Genomic DNA, 13,128 nt, shown 5'->3' on the forward strand with positions numbered 1-13,128 from the left:
GCTTGAGGATGTACTGTAAAGCTGAACTCAGAACAGAACATCAATGAATCTGGGTCACCTGTCAAAGTCCAAATGCCACTTGTGCTGCTGACCTTTAGGGGTCGAACAGAACCCCCACACCCCCCTTACAACAACAAAAATAATGCCTTAATATTCACAAACACAAGACATCATCACTGAATCTTACAATGACTTTCATTAGAAAATCTAACATGAATGTTTATAAAAGAAAACACTGACAATAAAATGTGTCTTACTGTAAGTTTAAGAAAGAATAATATATTTAAATTCCAATCATTAATGAAAAAAAATATTTTGTGGTATTTCACCGTTAAAATAGCTGGACAAAAACCTAAAAATATTTTTGAGATGTTAACATTATTGTTTTCTGCACAACTCCACCCTCATAATGTAAACAGCAAGAGTTAAACAGATGCTTTATGAGTGAAAATATTAAATATACAAACTATACAAGCAGAAATCTCTAAGGATAAACTGTAGGGAAATCTGAATCTCCTAAAATTGTGGTGTTTGGTATTCAGTTCATCTGGTGTTCCTGTAGCTCAATGATGAGTTAACATCTCAAAGGTCTGGGGTTTGAGGAACAAACTACTGATTAAAAGAAATGTTTATCTTCAATGCACTGCAGCTGGTTGCCAGTAACTTACCGCCGATTGAAATGTATGTTATTACTAGCAACATTTTGTTGAAAGTCAAATAAACACTAAACATTGACAAGTCTTTGTCTTTACAGAGCAAAACTAAAATAACAGCATCGAGTAAAACATTTTGGGAAACAAAATCTGAAGCAAAAAACAGAAAAAGTTTGTTGAGAATTTCTGGTTCCCAGAATGCTTTGCACGAGGCGTTTTTTGTATAGTTTTATTCTGTAAAGATAAAGACTTGTTAATATTTAATATTTATTTTACTCTGAACAAACTCCCGCCAGTTAATAACACAAATTTAAATCTACAGCAAGTTACCGGCAACCAGCTGCAAGTAACACTGTAATTTTTATGGATTTTTTTACAGTGAAGTCACTTTGCATCAAAGCTTCTGCTAAATGTTTAATGATTGTGGGACACATTTTTGCATTTATATTTACTACAGAATTTTTCTGCTTAAAAATAAACATGATGAAACCTTCAATAAAACTGCCTGTCATAAAATTAATATAAATAAAACTGTCATGTTCACTCCAGTGTTGCCTGAATTCATCACTCAACTATACCAAACCAAACCAGCTACCTCTTTAAAAAATACATGTTTTACATTCATGAAATTCAATCTAGCCTACTATATATCTACAAAAACTATTTGGTTTCAAGCTATCACATAAAATAAAAGCACATGTAGAATTTATTGAAAGGAAAAGAACTTCTCTGTTTGATTCATAAGAAAATCTGTCATTTTACCCTAGTTGTGTAAAGTGCTTGACATTTTGACCAGTCACATAAGCGACTGAACCGCTTTAGGGTCTCACCATCGCTGGTAAAATGATGATTAAAACTGCAGTTAAGTGCCACTAGAGAACGTGAGCGCGTAAGACACCTGCTGCTCTGTTGAGAGATGAATGTGTTCATGTTTGAGCGGAAACAGCTGCTAATCATACGAGAAACATCTGAAGATGACGAGATCTTTCCTCGTTCTAATGTCTCTTCTGTCCAAAACACGCTCAGATCCTCACAAACTCCTGCAGACCCTTAAATCTGCAGTAAACAGCATTCTGGGCTTTTCTCATGGGAATCTGTGAGTCAATCTGCTAAACTCTCAGATTCCTACAGCATAAATGATCTGCTTAATGATAGACGCACATAAATGAGTTTGTCCTGTTGAATCAAAAAGAATAAAGTCAAGAGAAATATGCTCATGCGCTCATGTTTGAAGTGAGGATATTATGAGCAGATTCTCATTTATAGCGCCTGATCTTTACTGCTTTTATCTGCAGAGCCACAATCATCAAGCACAATGACGGGAAACCTTAAGAACCAAAAGGAACCGACTCGCCGACATTTCTGTACCCTACGATGGGTTTATGTGTGAGAATATAAAGTGAAGTCCAAGCGTTTCACAGACGTTAGCGTGCCTCCATGAGAACCATTGTGTTGGGGCCCGTGTGAGGTGGGGTGGGGGGAGGTTTGGGGTTTTAACAGAGGAAACCGCAACCGCCCGGTGACCCCCCCTCCTTGACCCCAGATCCTCCTGTCTGAATCAAGGTCTGTTTGTAGGGTTAGGGGTAACAAATCATGCAACACTTTACCGCGATTTAACAGCCGAGCTCCGGGGTTTAGACGGGCGAGCGGGGTCAGGGACGGGTAACGCTCTGCGGCAGACGGGCTGAGCATTACAGAATGAAATCCAAGTTCTTGATGGTATTAAACTCATATTAGTCTGAAATAAGTTGATGGTTGGAGAACATAAGCCTGTTTGGCACTGGACTAGAAGAAAACTTTCGTTCTTCCATTAAACAAACTTCATAAAAACAATACAAACTTCAAGAAAAATACTCAACTTTATTACACAACCAAACAAGTAAAAGATACATCATCAAACGAACACAAAGAAGGAATATTAGCAAATGTTCATCATGACATCCAGGCAGATATAGAAGTGACCCAGCTGTCAGAGAAGTTCATTACCTGCCGTCTCCTCTCCCGGAGCTCCTGCAGGATTCGAGGAGCCGTGGGGCGGCGGTGTTTTGGCACGGAGGTATTATTCTGACCCCGGCCCTCAGGAGTTCAGCAGGAGTTCATAGCAGATGTTTGCCTGTAGACTCGCGCTGCAGGAAAGCCAAATTGCTTCCGGATTCACATCCCCACCGACAAACGGCACTCGCGACGCCCCTCCGCCCAAAACTTTACTAGCACCCTCCACCGGCGTCACAGCCGAGACGCCCGCTGGCACAGGGTTGTGATGTCAGAAGGAAAGCGGTCATTCAGCAGGATCCCTCGATCTCGCTGACAGTCCAGTTCTGATATAAAACCGTACCAGTAGATGACCAGACCTGGACCGAACCTGCACACACAGAGGTGTACAAAGATTAAAAAACTCAATGAGTCGATTGCAAAGTTTCTAATAAAAAATCTCTCTACTGACAAACTTGTGTCTAAAACAGATGTCAACCGTCATACGAGGATGTTTTCTCCTTGTCTTTTGATTCTTTTATCCTGAAATGTTTCCTCTTAATATACGAAAAGCTGCAAATGTAAAATTTTGTGAAAATGTAAAAGTATTATTTGTGTTTATTTCCTGAACATCAGATTAGAAATGAAAATCTCTTTATGAAGTTCATGAAAGTCTACAGTGCACACAGTAAAACACTTGATGCAGATTTATTTGTGTAGAATGAGAATCTGATACAGAGAGAGATTGGTGAGATTGTTTAGTTTAAGATCAGATGTTCAGAGGTGTTTAGTGACTGAATCTTTATGATGAAGTCCAGCAGTTCATCTGTCAATATGGTGTTGTGGTCTGATCCAGCTGTCTCATATACACACAGACACGCTTTTGCGTCTTTAACTCTATAAATAACCACTGACACTTTACACCAATACACAACACTTTGCTATCAGTTATCCAACATCAAATTAACCCAACAAGAAAAGTGGCAAAACTCAAAAGTCATTTTATTATAAGATACTATTTTCTCCATTACAAAAACACTTCAATTTAAGCTTCATCTTCAAGCATCACTCATTATGATGATGAAGTTCTCAAATTTCATTTATTTCAGAAAATGCTTTTTATAATATCGTATTTAGATACATTTTGGTAAAAAGAAGTAATAACACGAAAACCTGATTTAAGTCACACAAAAATAAAACACTTTATATCATTTTTGTGTCATCGCCTTTTAACATCAAGATGATTTACTGACTATCTGCTGAAAAAAACTAGTTAGTTCCAGTACCTATTTAAAACCTTCAAGTGATAAACAGCACTGAGATCTGCTTTTACACGTCACTTCATGCGTCTGTAATGTGTTGAGAAAGTGCAGGAAGTTTAAAAACAGTCTGTACAGGAACAATGCAATCACACTCCCACTGTCTAATAAATCATCCCACTGCCTGCCTCTACTGATCTCAGATCAGCCCCACACTCAAGCTCAGAGCTTTCTCCACACCATGCACAGACAATCAGTGGACGCTTGAGAAGAAGAGCAGCTTTCAGAAAAATCACCTTCATCCAAACAGAAGACAGAATCATCAGCAGGAGAGGAAAGAAGAGAAGATAGGAGAAAAAATGAGAGGAGAGGAGAAAAGAGGTGAAGAGAGGAGAAAAGATGAGAGAAGAGAGGAGAAGAGGATAAGAGAGGAGAAAAGATTAGGGGAGAAGAAAGGAGAAAATATGAGAGAAGAGGAGAAGAGAAAATAGGTGGAGAGGGGAGAAAAGAGAAAAAGAGGAGAAGGAGAAAAAAGGAAAAGAAGAGAGGAGAAAAGAGGTGAAGAGGGGAGAAAAGAGGAAAACAGGAGAGGAGAAAATAGATGGAGAGGGGAGAAAAGAGGAAAAGAGGAGAAGAAAGGAGAAAAAAGGAAAAGAAGAGAGGAGAAAAGAGGTGAAGAGGGGAGAAAAGAGGAAAACAGGAGAGGAGAAAATAGGTGGAGAGGGGAGAAAAGAGGAAAAGAGGAGAAGGAGAAAAAAGGAAAAGAAGAGAGGAGAAAAGAGGTGAAGAGGGGAGAAAAGAGGAAAACAGGAGAGGAGAAAATAGGTGGAGAGGGGAGAAAAGAGGAAAAGAGGAGAAGGAGAAAAAAGGAAAAGAAGAGAGGAGAAAAGAGGTGAAGAGGGGAGAAAAGAGGAAAACAGGAGAGGAGAAAATAGGTGGAGAGGGGAGAAAAGAGGAAAAGAGGAGAAGGAGAAAAAAGGAAAAGAAGAGAGGAGAAAAGAGGTGAAGAGGGGAGAAAAGAGGAAAACAGGAGAGGAAAAAATAGGTGGAGAGGGGAGAAAAGAGGAAAAGAGGAGAAGAAAGGAGAAAAAAGGAAAAGAAGAGAGAAGAGAGGAGAAGAGGATAAGAGAGGAGAAAAGATTAGGGGAGAAGAAAGGAGAAAATATGAGAGAAGAGGAGAAGAGAAAATAGGTGGAGAGGGGAGAAAAGAGGAAAAGAGGAGAAGGAGAAAAAAGGAAAAGAAGAGAGGAGAAAAGAGGTGAAGAGGGGAGAAAAGAGGAAAACAGGAGAGGAGAAAATAGGTGGAGAGGGGAGAAAAGAGGAAAAGAGGAGAAGAAAGGAGTAAAAAGGAAAAGAAGAGAGGAGAAAAGAGGTGAAGAGGGGAGAAAAGAGGAAAAGAGGAGAGGAGAAAATAGGTGGAGAGGGGAGAAAAGAGGAAAAGAGGAGAAGAAAGGAGAAAAAAGGAAAAGAAGAGAGGAGAAAAGAGGTGAAGAGGGGAGAAAAGAGGAAAAGAGGAGAGGAGAAAATAGGTGGAGAGGGGAGAAAAGAGGAAAAGAGGAGAAGAAAGGAGAAAAAAGGAAAAGACGAGAGGAGAAAAGCGGTGAAGAGGGGAGAAAAGTGGAAAAGAGGAGAAGAAAGGAGAATCGGTTGAGAGGAGAATGGAGGTGAAGAGGGGAGAAAAGAGGAAAAGAGAAGAAAGGAGAAAAGAGGAAAAGAAAGGAGAAAAAAGGAAAAGAAGAGAGGAGAAAAGAGGAAAAGAGGAGAAGAAAGGAGAAAAAAGGAAAAGAAGAGAGGAGAAAAGAGGTGAAGAGGGGAGACAAGAGGAGACGAAAGGAGAAAAGAGGAAAAGAGGAGAGGAGAAAAGAGGTGAAGAAAGGAGAAAAGAGGAAAAGAGGAGAGGAGAAAAGAGGTGAAGAGGGGAGAAAAGAGGAGACGAAAGGAGAAAAAAGGAAAAGAGAAGAAAGGAGAAAAGATGAAAAGAGGAGAGGAGAAAAGAGGTGAAGAGGGGAGAAAAGAGGAGACGAAAGGAGAAAAAAGGAAAAGAGAAGAAAGGAGAAAATAGGAAAAGAGGAGAGGAGAAAAGAGGTGAAGAGGGGAGAAAAGAGGAAAAGATGAGAGGAGAAAGGAGCAGAGGAGAAAAGAGGAGAGGAGAAAAGAGGAGAGGAAGGGTTCCTGCAGGTTTCAGCAAATTCAATTTAAGACCTTTTGAGAGCATTATGAATAAAATTTAAGACCAACACGACGCATTACTAGAAGAATTCAAATGATCTCAGAAATTCTCAAAGCGTTCTATTTTTATTGATTCAGTTATAGAAAAATATCAAATAAATTCAGTATTAAAACAGATCATCAAAATACATGGAAATACATTATTAGACCGCGAGTGTTGCCCTTTAGTAAGAGACTTCTGACAATGAAAGCCCAAAAAGCTCGACCGTCACGTGATTCATAAAGACTTCAGTTAGATCATAGAAGCTCACAGTCAGCCATTAAAATACACACTGACAGCTGTGATGTTTCCTAATTAATAGTCGAGAAATGTATTGATTTACAATACTTATAAATCACACGAACATGTGTAGGTAGTATTGTTACGTAGTTCAATATAAATAAAATCCACTAATATGGGAGGATTAGTATGGTCAGCTGCTGGTTTGTGCCGTGTTAACATGTTTTACACTGCTGCATACAACTTTACAGCTTTAAAATGCATCACACTGTGTAGTATGTAATCTTATAATGTTAATGAATGTTTATAATGTACAATTTACTGTGTGCTGTGTAGACATCTTGTGTCTGTTTGATTTATAAATATACAAAGAACAAGGTTTACAAAAAAAAGACCCAAGGCACATTTAATGTATTGTACATTCTTATAATAGTCCTGCCTCAGTGTCTTACTCCAACATCTGATGAGAGATGCCATCTTAATCACTTTCAATTACCTTTAATCCCTGAAAACATTAATAAATGCACTTTATTCATTCAAGTTATTCATTCATTTATTGCATTTAATTTCATTAGAATCACAGTGCAAAAAACACTCCGCACATACATTTTTAAGCATAAATATGAACAATGTATTGCCATTGCATTTAATAGCCTGTATCTCTAATTACACAATAATGAATGAATCTGCATTAAAATGATGTTTGTGGTTTGTTATGTGTTGCTAATGTTATCCACTATTTAAAGGACTCTGATTCTACTCAACCGTTTGCGCTATCAAAAAATTTGAATAGTTCCCAAAAAATTGCGCTTCTTGAAAATATATGGTTTATTATGGCACTTTTTTGCTTTTTGTCCACAAATCACCGCTATTTTGTGGAGAGCTGAAGGGGAAGCGTGTTAGGTTCGATGCTCGATTTGCATGTGTATCCTCTTTAAAAAATAAAAATAATAAAACTGCACTGTAAAAAAATCAGTAGAAATTACAATGTTATTGCAGCTGTGTTGCCGGTAAATTACCGTAGATTTAAATGTATGTTATTTACTGGAAAGAGTTTGTTCAAAGTTAAATAAATATTAAATATTAACAAGTTTTTATCTTTACAGAATAAAACTATACAATAACAGCCTCATGCAAAGCATTCTGGGAACCAGAAATCATCATCAACCTTTTTCTGTTTTTTGCTTCAGATTTTGTTTCCCAGAATGTTTTGCTTGATGCTGTTTTTTAGATTTACTCTGTAAAGACAAAGACTTGTAAATGTTTAATGTTCATTTAACGTTGAACAAAATGTTGCCAGTAATAACATAAATTTAAATCTACGATAAGTTACCGGCAACCCAGCTGCAAATTTCTACGGAATTTTTTTACAGTGTGGATTGAAGTGTGATCAGAACTTTTCTATTTGCCTCCACCACCAATTACTTCTACAGCGTTTTATATTACTATTTTATTCTCTGTGGACAATGTTTCTCTGGAATGAACAGAGTTAAGAAATTTAAGACTGTGGCCATTGTCAATACTTTTAAGGCCTTAAATTTAACTTTCTGAATTGTAGTCTTTTAAGACCCTGCAGGAACCCTGAGGGAGGAGAAAAGAGAAGAGTACGGCCTCATTCCTTCAGCTGTTGTCTGGATATTACTCACCTGTGCACATGCAAATCCCCACACAACTGATTTACAGTTCAGTATCCTGAATGAGCCGGCGATGCTGAAGAGAAGCCTTACAGATGATCACAGTCAGGTTCATTTTAAAGTCACACATTTATTCAGACCTAACGGAGCGTTGCATTGGATCTGCTGGAGATCACACTTTTTTATGGAAGTGTTATGGACATCAAATCCAAACATTTACATTCTAAAACATGAGAGAGGTATGGAGTATGGCCATTACAGATGGTGCAGAGGTTAAAGCAGCGTTCTGATTCCTCAAGCATCTCTGGGCTACACACAAGAACAGCTTTTCAGAGGATAGTTTTTAATTAGTAAAGAAACACAACTGGAACAGAACAGAAGCTCACACTAAACATCATCCTTAAATCTGAACACCATCACTGGCCGATGGTGGCGGGTAATCGCCAAAGCTCTGAGGTTAAATAGACGCTCTCTCTCGTAAAGCCCAAGGGAGGCTCTCCAAACAGCTTCCACAGTCAACAGGGAAACAAAAAGGCCAATGTACTTCAATGCAAAGCTTCCATAAATAAAATCACAAACAGACACAGGGCTCCAATTATAATTCAGGTCTATTATGCGGGCCAGCGCTTTGCCACCTAAATCTGGCACAAGTATCGCTCGGGGGAAGTCGGTGATCTTCCAATAAACATCTAACTGCGTAACGAGTCGGTGAAATTGTTTGTGAAATGTAGCTAATTTGAAGCGCGTCGGCTTTGGCGCACAGAGAGAGCGGGATGCCGCTGAGAGCGACGCTGGCAGACGTGATGCCATTAGGCGTAACGAGCGGCCCGCATTTGATTTTCAAGCAGGTGCCATGCTGGTTAAAAAGGCATTTTAATGAGAGAGCAGCACTTAAGAACAAAAAGCCAAAAGGAGCTGCTGAGAGAGCGAGCGGCCTCCTCCCCGCCAATGCGCACACATAATCGCAGCGTAATTGAATAAGTAATTACAGCCCTCCGTGGTGTCATCCTTGCTCCGCTTCAGCTCCTGGCAGCTATCAGACGATACACCTTTCTCCGTCCGACATCGAGACGCGCCACTGTGACGTTTCTCCACTTGACGTTATTTTTGTGCCTCAGCAGAAAGTCATTTAAAGGAACGGCACGCTCGAAAGTAAAAATTTGGTCGTCATTTGCTCGTCGTCCGTCCCAAACCATTAGGACTTTTCTTAAGCCGAACACAATTTTACAGGCTGATTCTTTCCATACGATGAAAGCAGACAGTGATTTAAACTGTCAGACTCCATTTAAGTGTCATACAAGTAGTGTACGATATTTTATATTTGAAAAGATGCTGATAATCTTCCCCTCCGCTGCAGCTCATTTGCACGTCACATCTGAGTTTGCTAATGGCCAATGCATCACGTGACCGATCACATGACCATGAATGAGATCCAGGCACAAGATTGTTAGTGAACAACATTTATTTAGTCTCTTAAATAAAGATGTTTCGGTCACACTATATTTTACGGTATCACTGTTACAGTGTAATTATATATTTAAATACTAATAATCATTAACAACATGTACTTACTACAGGGTTGGGGTTAGGATTAGGGTTTGGTTTAGGGTTAGTTGTATGTAATAATGCATAATTAACTGTTATTACTATAATAATTACATGTAGCATGTGTAACAAAGACACCGTAAAATAAAGTGTTACCGATGTTTCACCATTTTCACTGTCTAGACTGGAACAACACGACTGAAAATGAGTTTTGATTCGTTTCTTGTTTATCACTGTTGCTGATGGCATCAAAGTTTCTGCAATAACAACATCACCGCACTTACAGTAAACAATAAATGAGACTTTTTCTCCAGTTCGAAGTCTCTTTGGATTCTTCAGTATTTCAGGTCTGAATGAGAGCAGATGGAGGACAGAGAAGCGGGCAGTGCTGTCACAGCTCGGTGATTAATTGGTGTTTATTTATAGGGCTTGAACCGGGTCGGAGGGGGCAGGGCGTGATTCCAGGCTGCAAGCGAGGCGATATCAGCACAAAACCTGCGTCTCGCATATTTTACTGGACCGGCCCAGGGCCTGCATTCAAAAGCAGAGCCAATATAATAAAAAAACCTTCACGCAAACAGGATGTTTAAAGAGCGCAGGAGAGACGGGATACGGTCCACGATAAATAAACAACACGTCCTACTCCATAAATATCACAAGGTGAAGAGACGAGCTGAGCGTCATGACATCCTTGTGGCTGATCGCAGCTTCTTCTGCTTTTTTATGTTTTAAAGCATTTCACTTCATATGTAGCGTTGAGCTAATAAAGCAGGATTATCGTTGAGTTACCCGTTGACCAGCAGTAAGTGTGGCATGAACTCAAACGCCGTAATTAAATGGGAAAAGACGACCATAAAGCGGATGCAATCTTCTTTCAGTTATAACTCTACAAGACGTTTTTACACCTCTTCTCTGTTGTTGTTGATGAGGCTTCAATCCGGATGCGGCGCGGCCTTCTCGGACTATTTCTAGCTTGACGCGTAGAGGAAGTGAAATTTACTTCCAGCGGCTGTCTGTGGATATGACGTCAGAGATTAAGGCAGGATTAAAGCGTTATATCTGGGAACCTCGGAAACATCCGTGACCCCACGGAGAAGAGCCCCCATCTCATTTAGTCCTATCAGGGGCAGCTAACGGCCGTTCAAACTCTGAACCCGTGACACATATTGATAAGCTCATTAATGTGTCCTGCTACCATCCGGCACGCGGCTGTAACTGCAGAAATCTGTTCGGCGCTCATTATCTGTGCTTATGGATTAATGATCGCCAGGCTATCGGTAAGGTGAGACCCAATAAACGCCTGACCCGTCTATGATAATGACTATGGAGATGACACCTCCAGATTTGGTCACATCATTTCCTCTGTGGTGAGGTTAAAAGACGGACACAAAAATCCAATTCTTCTTTTCCAGGTGATATCTCTGTTATTGAAAATCCTTTGATTTGCATTGAATTATAGCTCGGGTACGTTGTGGAAAGGTTTTTGAGGTGCACCATGGTAGTTTTTTCTGGCTGTGTTTCTATCATCTTTGGTTGAGGTGTGGTTATGTGCCGCGAGGCTCGGATTCGCCCCGTCACGCTCCGTCACCGGCCCAGCTGCTCTGCCTGCCCGCTCCAACCCATGACGGCCTGTCAGAGCCCAGATGACGGGGCCACCGCACGGACCTGATGTTACAGTAAAAAAACTCCTGCGTGGAGCACATGTAGGTCACCTATCTGACTACAGAAGAAGATCCACAGCGCCATAGGGGTCGCAGGCTTAGAAGAGCTTGACCCCCGGCCTGCCGCTTCAGATCAAGTGTCGGGTGACCTGGAGTTGGGCGGCAGGGGAGCGCGCTGGGCTCCGATGACCTACATGCTGCTTTCCATCATATAAACGGACAAAAGCTTTCATTAAGACTTCCTGTGAATTCATTAAACCACAGCCTTGTACATTGCAGCACGTCACCGTGTAATCAATGGGCCGAAATAAAACTAAGACCCATTACGAAAGACCGAGAGGACATTAATATTAACATTACGCATCTAAAAACAAGAAAAATCTATTAGTCAGGACAAATGAGAGGAAACCAACAGGCCGTGTTACTCGTAAGAACGATAGCTGGTATTAATTTACAGATGAAGCACATGTCATGATGATGAATGACCACTGCATTATGGGTAAGTGTTAGAGCTGCTGATGAGCACAGGGGTTTCACCGGTAGTCTCACCGGGTTATAAGCTCATGTAACCTGTTATTGTGAACTCCCAGCAGCCCAAGTGAATAATTAGCACCCTCTCAGGGGGATCAAAACAAATCCCTTCAAATGGTCTCCATTTTGCGTCGGCTCGGCTGTACAGCGAGCGGCGTCTAATCCTGCTCTTAACCTTGCCTGCTAATGTGTTTCCAATTTGTGTCGAGCCCCTCTGCAGCTCGGGCTGTAATCAACAACAGTTTGGTGTGTAACCCGAGTGCCGTCTGCTCGGCCCGACCCAGGCGCCTTTGTGCTGGAGTGTCCAGGGTCTCGAGAGGGTCCTCTGCCATTCACATAAACAACCTCGGCTCACGCAGACTCCGGTGTCGTGGACCCTAGATAGACTGCAGTTGAATGTCTACCAAGTTGTTTATTTTCTACACATCCTTTTCTACACAAAACTACCTTCTAGTGATGGCAAAAGTACGCGAGATAACGTGCAACGAGAAATCAGGCATGGCTTTCGTCCAAATCGCCACCTTTGCTTGCGTAACGGCTGCTAAATGGGCACGTCAGCACCATCTGAACGGTTCTGAGCTACTTATCTGATAACGCACCCATAGACAGAAATAGGAAATGAAGTGTGGAAAAAAATCACCCCTTGACATTCCACGAGCAGCAAAGTTTTTGTCCAGAAGTCATGGAGAGCAATGTTTTAAAGTCAGATGAATTAAAAGCATGATATTTGTTAGACACAATCAAGGCGGTGTGATGTTTTTGGATGTCATTGGGTCACTTTGGATTCTGCTGAGGTCTTCAGGAGAATCATCTTCATTTAGCATTCAGTTTATCTTTTAACAATGATCTAAAACAAGTCTATCTCAAGATGGTTATTAAAAACGTACATTAAAATACCAACAATCCTAAGCTGAAGATCAATGCCCAATGTGGTCGCTCAGCAGTATGTTTAAATAATTTAGGTTAACCTTTTACTCACACTCATGTTTTTACAAACCTGTATACATTTCTTTGTTCTGATTTACATGTAGGCTTTTATCAAAGCGACTTACAAGATTTGGAAACAACGAAGCGATGTTTCATAGGGAGGCAATAATACAAGAAGTGCTTTCACCAAGATACAAGTTTTCACTATTCCCAAACAATACCTGTCGAGAGATAGAAATGTGGTCAATATCTATGTCAAGTATTTTTTTAAGAGATGGATTTTTAATTGTTTTTTGAATGTTGCAAGAGATGTGGCTGACCGGATTGCAATAGGAAGATCATTCAACCAGCAGGGAGAAATAAAAGAAAATAAGCGGGAACATATTCCCGATACACAATAGAAGATATTTGGAGGAATGTTTCTAACCAAACTGATCGTGAGCCCCATTCGTTTTTATAGTAGGAAAAAATACTATGGAAGTAAATGGGGTTCATGAT

At 40.3% G+C, this 13,128-nt stretch overlaps 1 protein-coding gene across 1 annotated transcript in view; it reads right to left on the reverse strand.

The window, feature by feature from the left end:
* Window positions 1-2,493: 2,493 nt before the first annotated feature.
* The window catches only part of cdin1 (CDAN1 interacting nuclease 1), a 54,169-nt gene continuing 43,534 nt past the window's right edge, over window positions 2,494-13,128 (reverse strand). The window contains exon 12 of the mRNA XM_055171828.2: window positions 2,494-3,015. Within this exon, the coding sequence (XP_055027803.1) occupies window positions 2,880-3,015 (136 nt within the window). The 3' untranslated portion in view covers window positions 2,494-2,879. The remainder of the gene's footprint in view (window positions 3,016-13,128) is intronic.

The sequence above is a fragment of the Misgurnus anguillicaudatus genome, chromosome 7 (assembly GCF_027580225.2).
Source record: "Misgurnus anguillicaudatus chromosome 7, ASM2758022v2, whole genome shotgun sequence".
Lineage (NCBI taxonomy): Eukaryota > Metazoa > Chordata > Actinopteri > Cypriniformes > Cobitidae > Misgurnus > Misgurnus anguillicaudatus.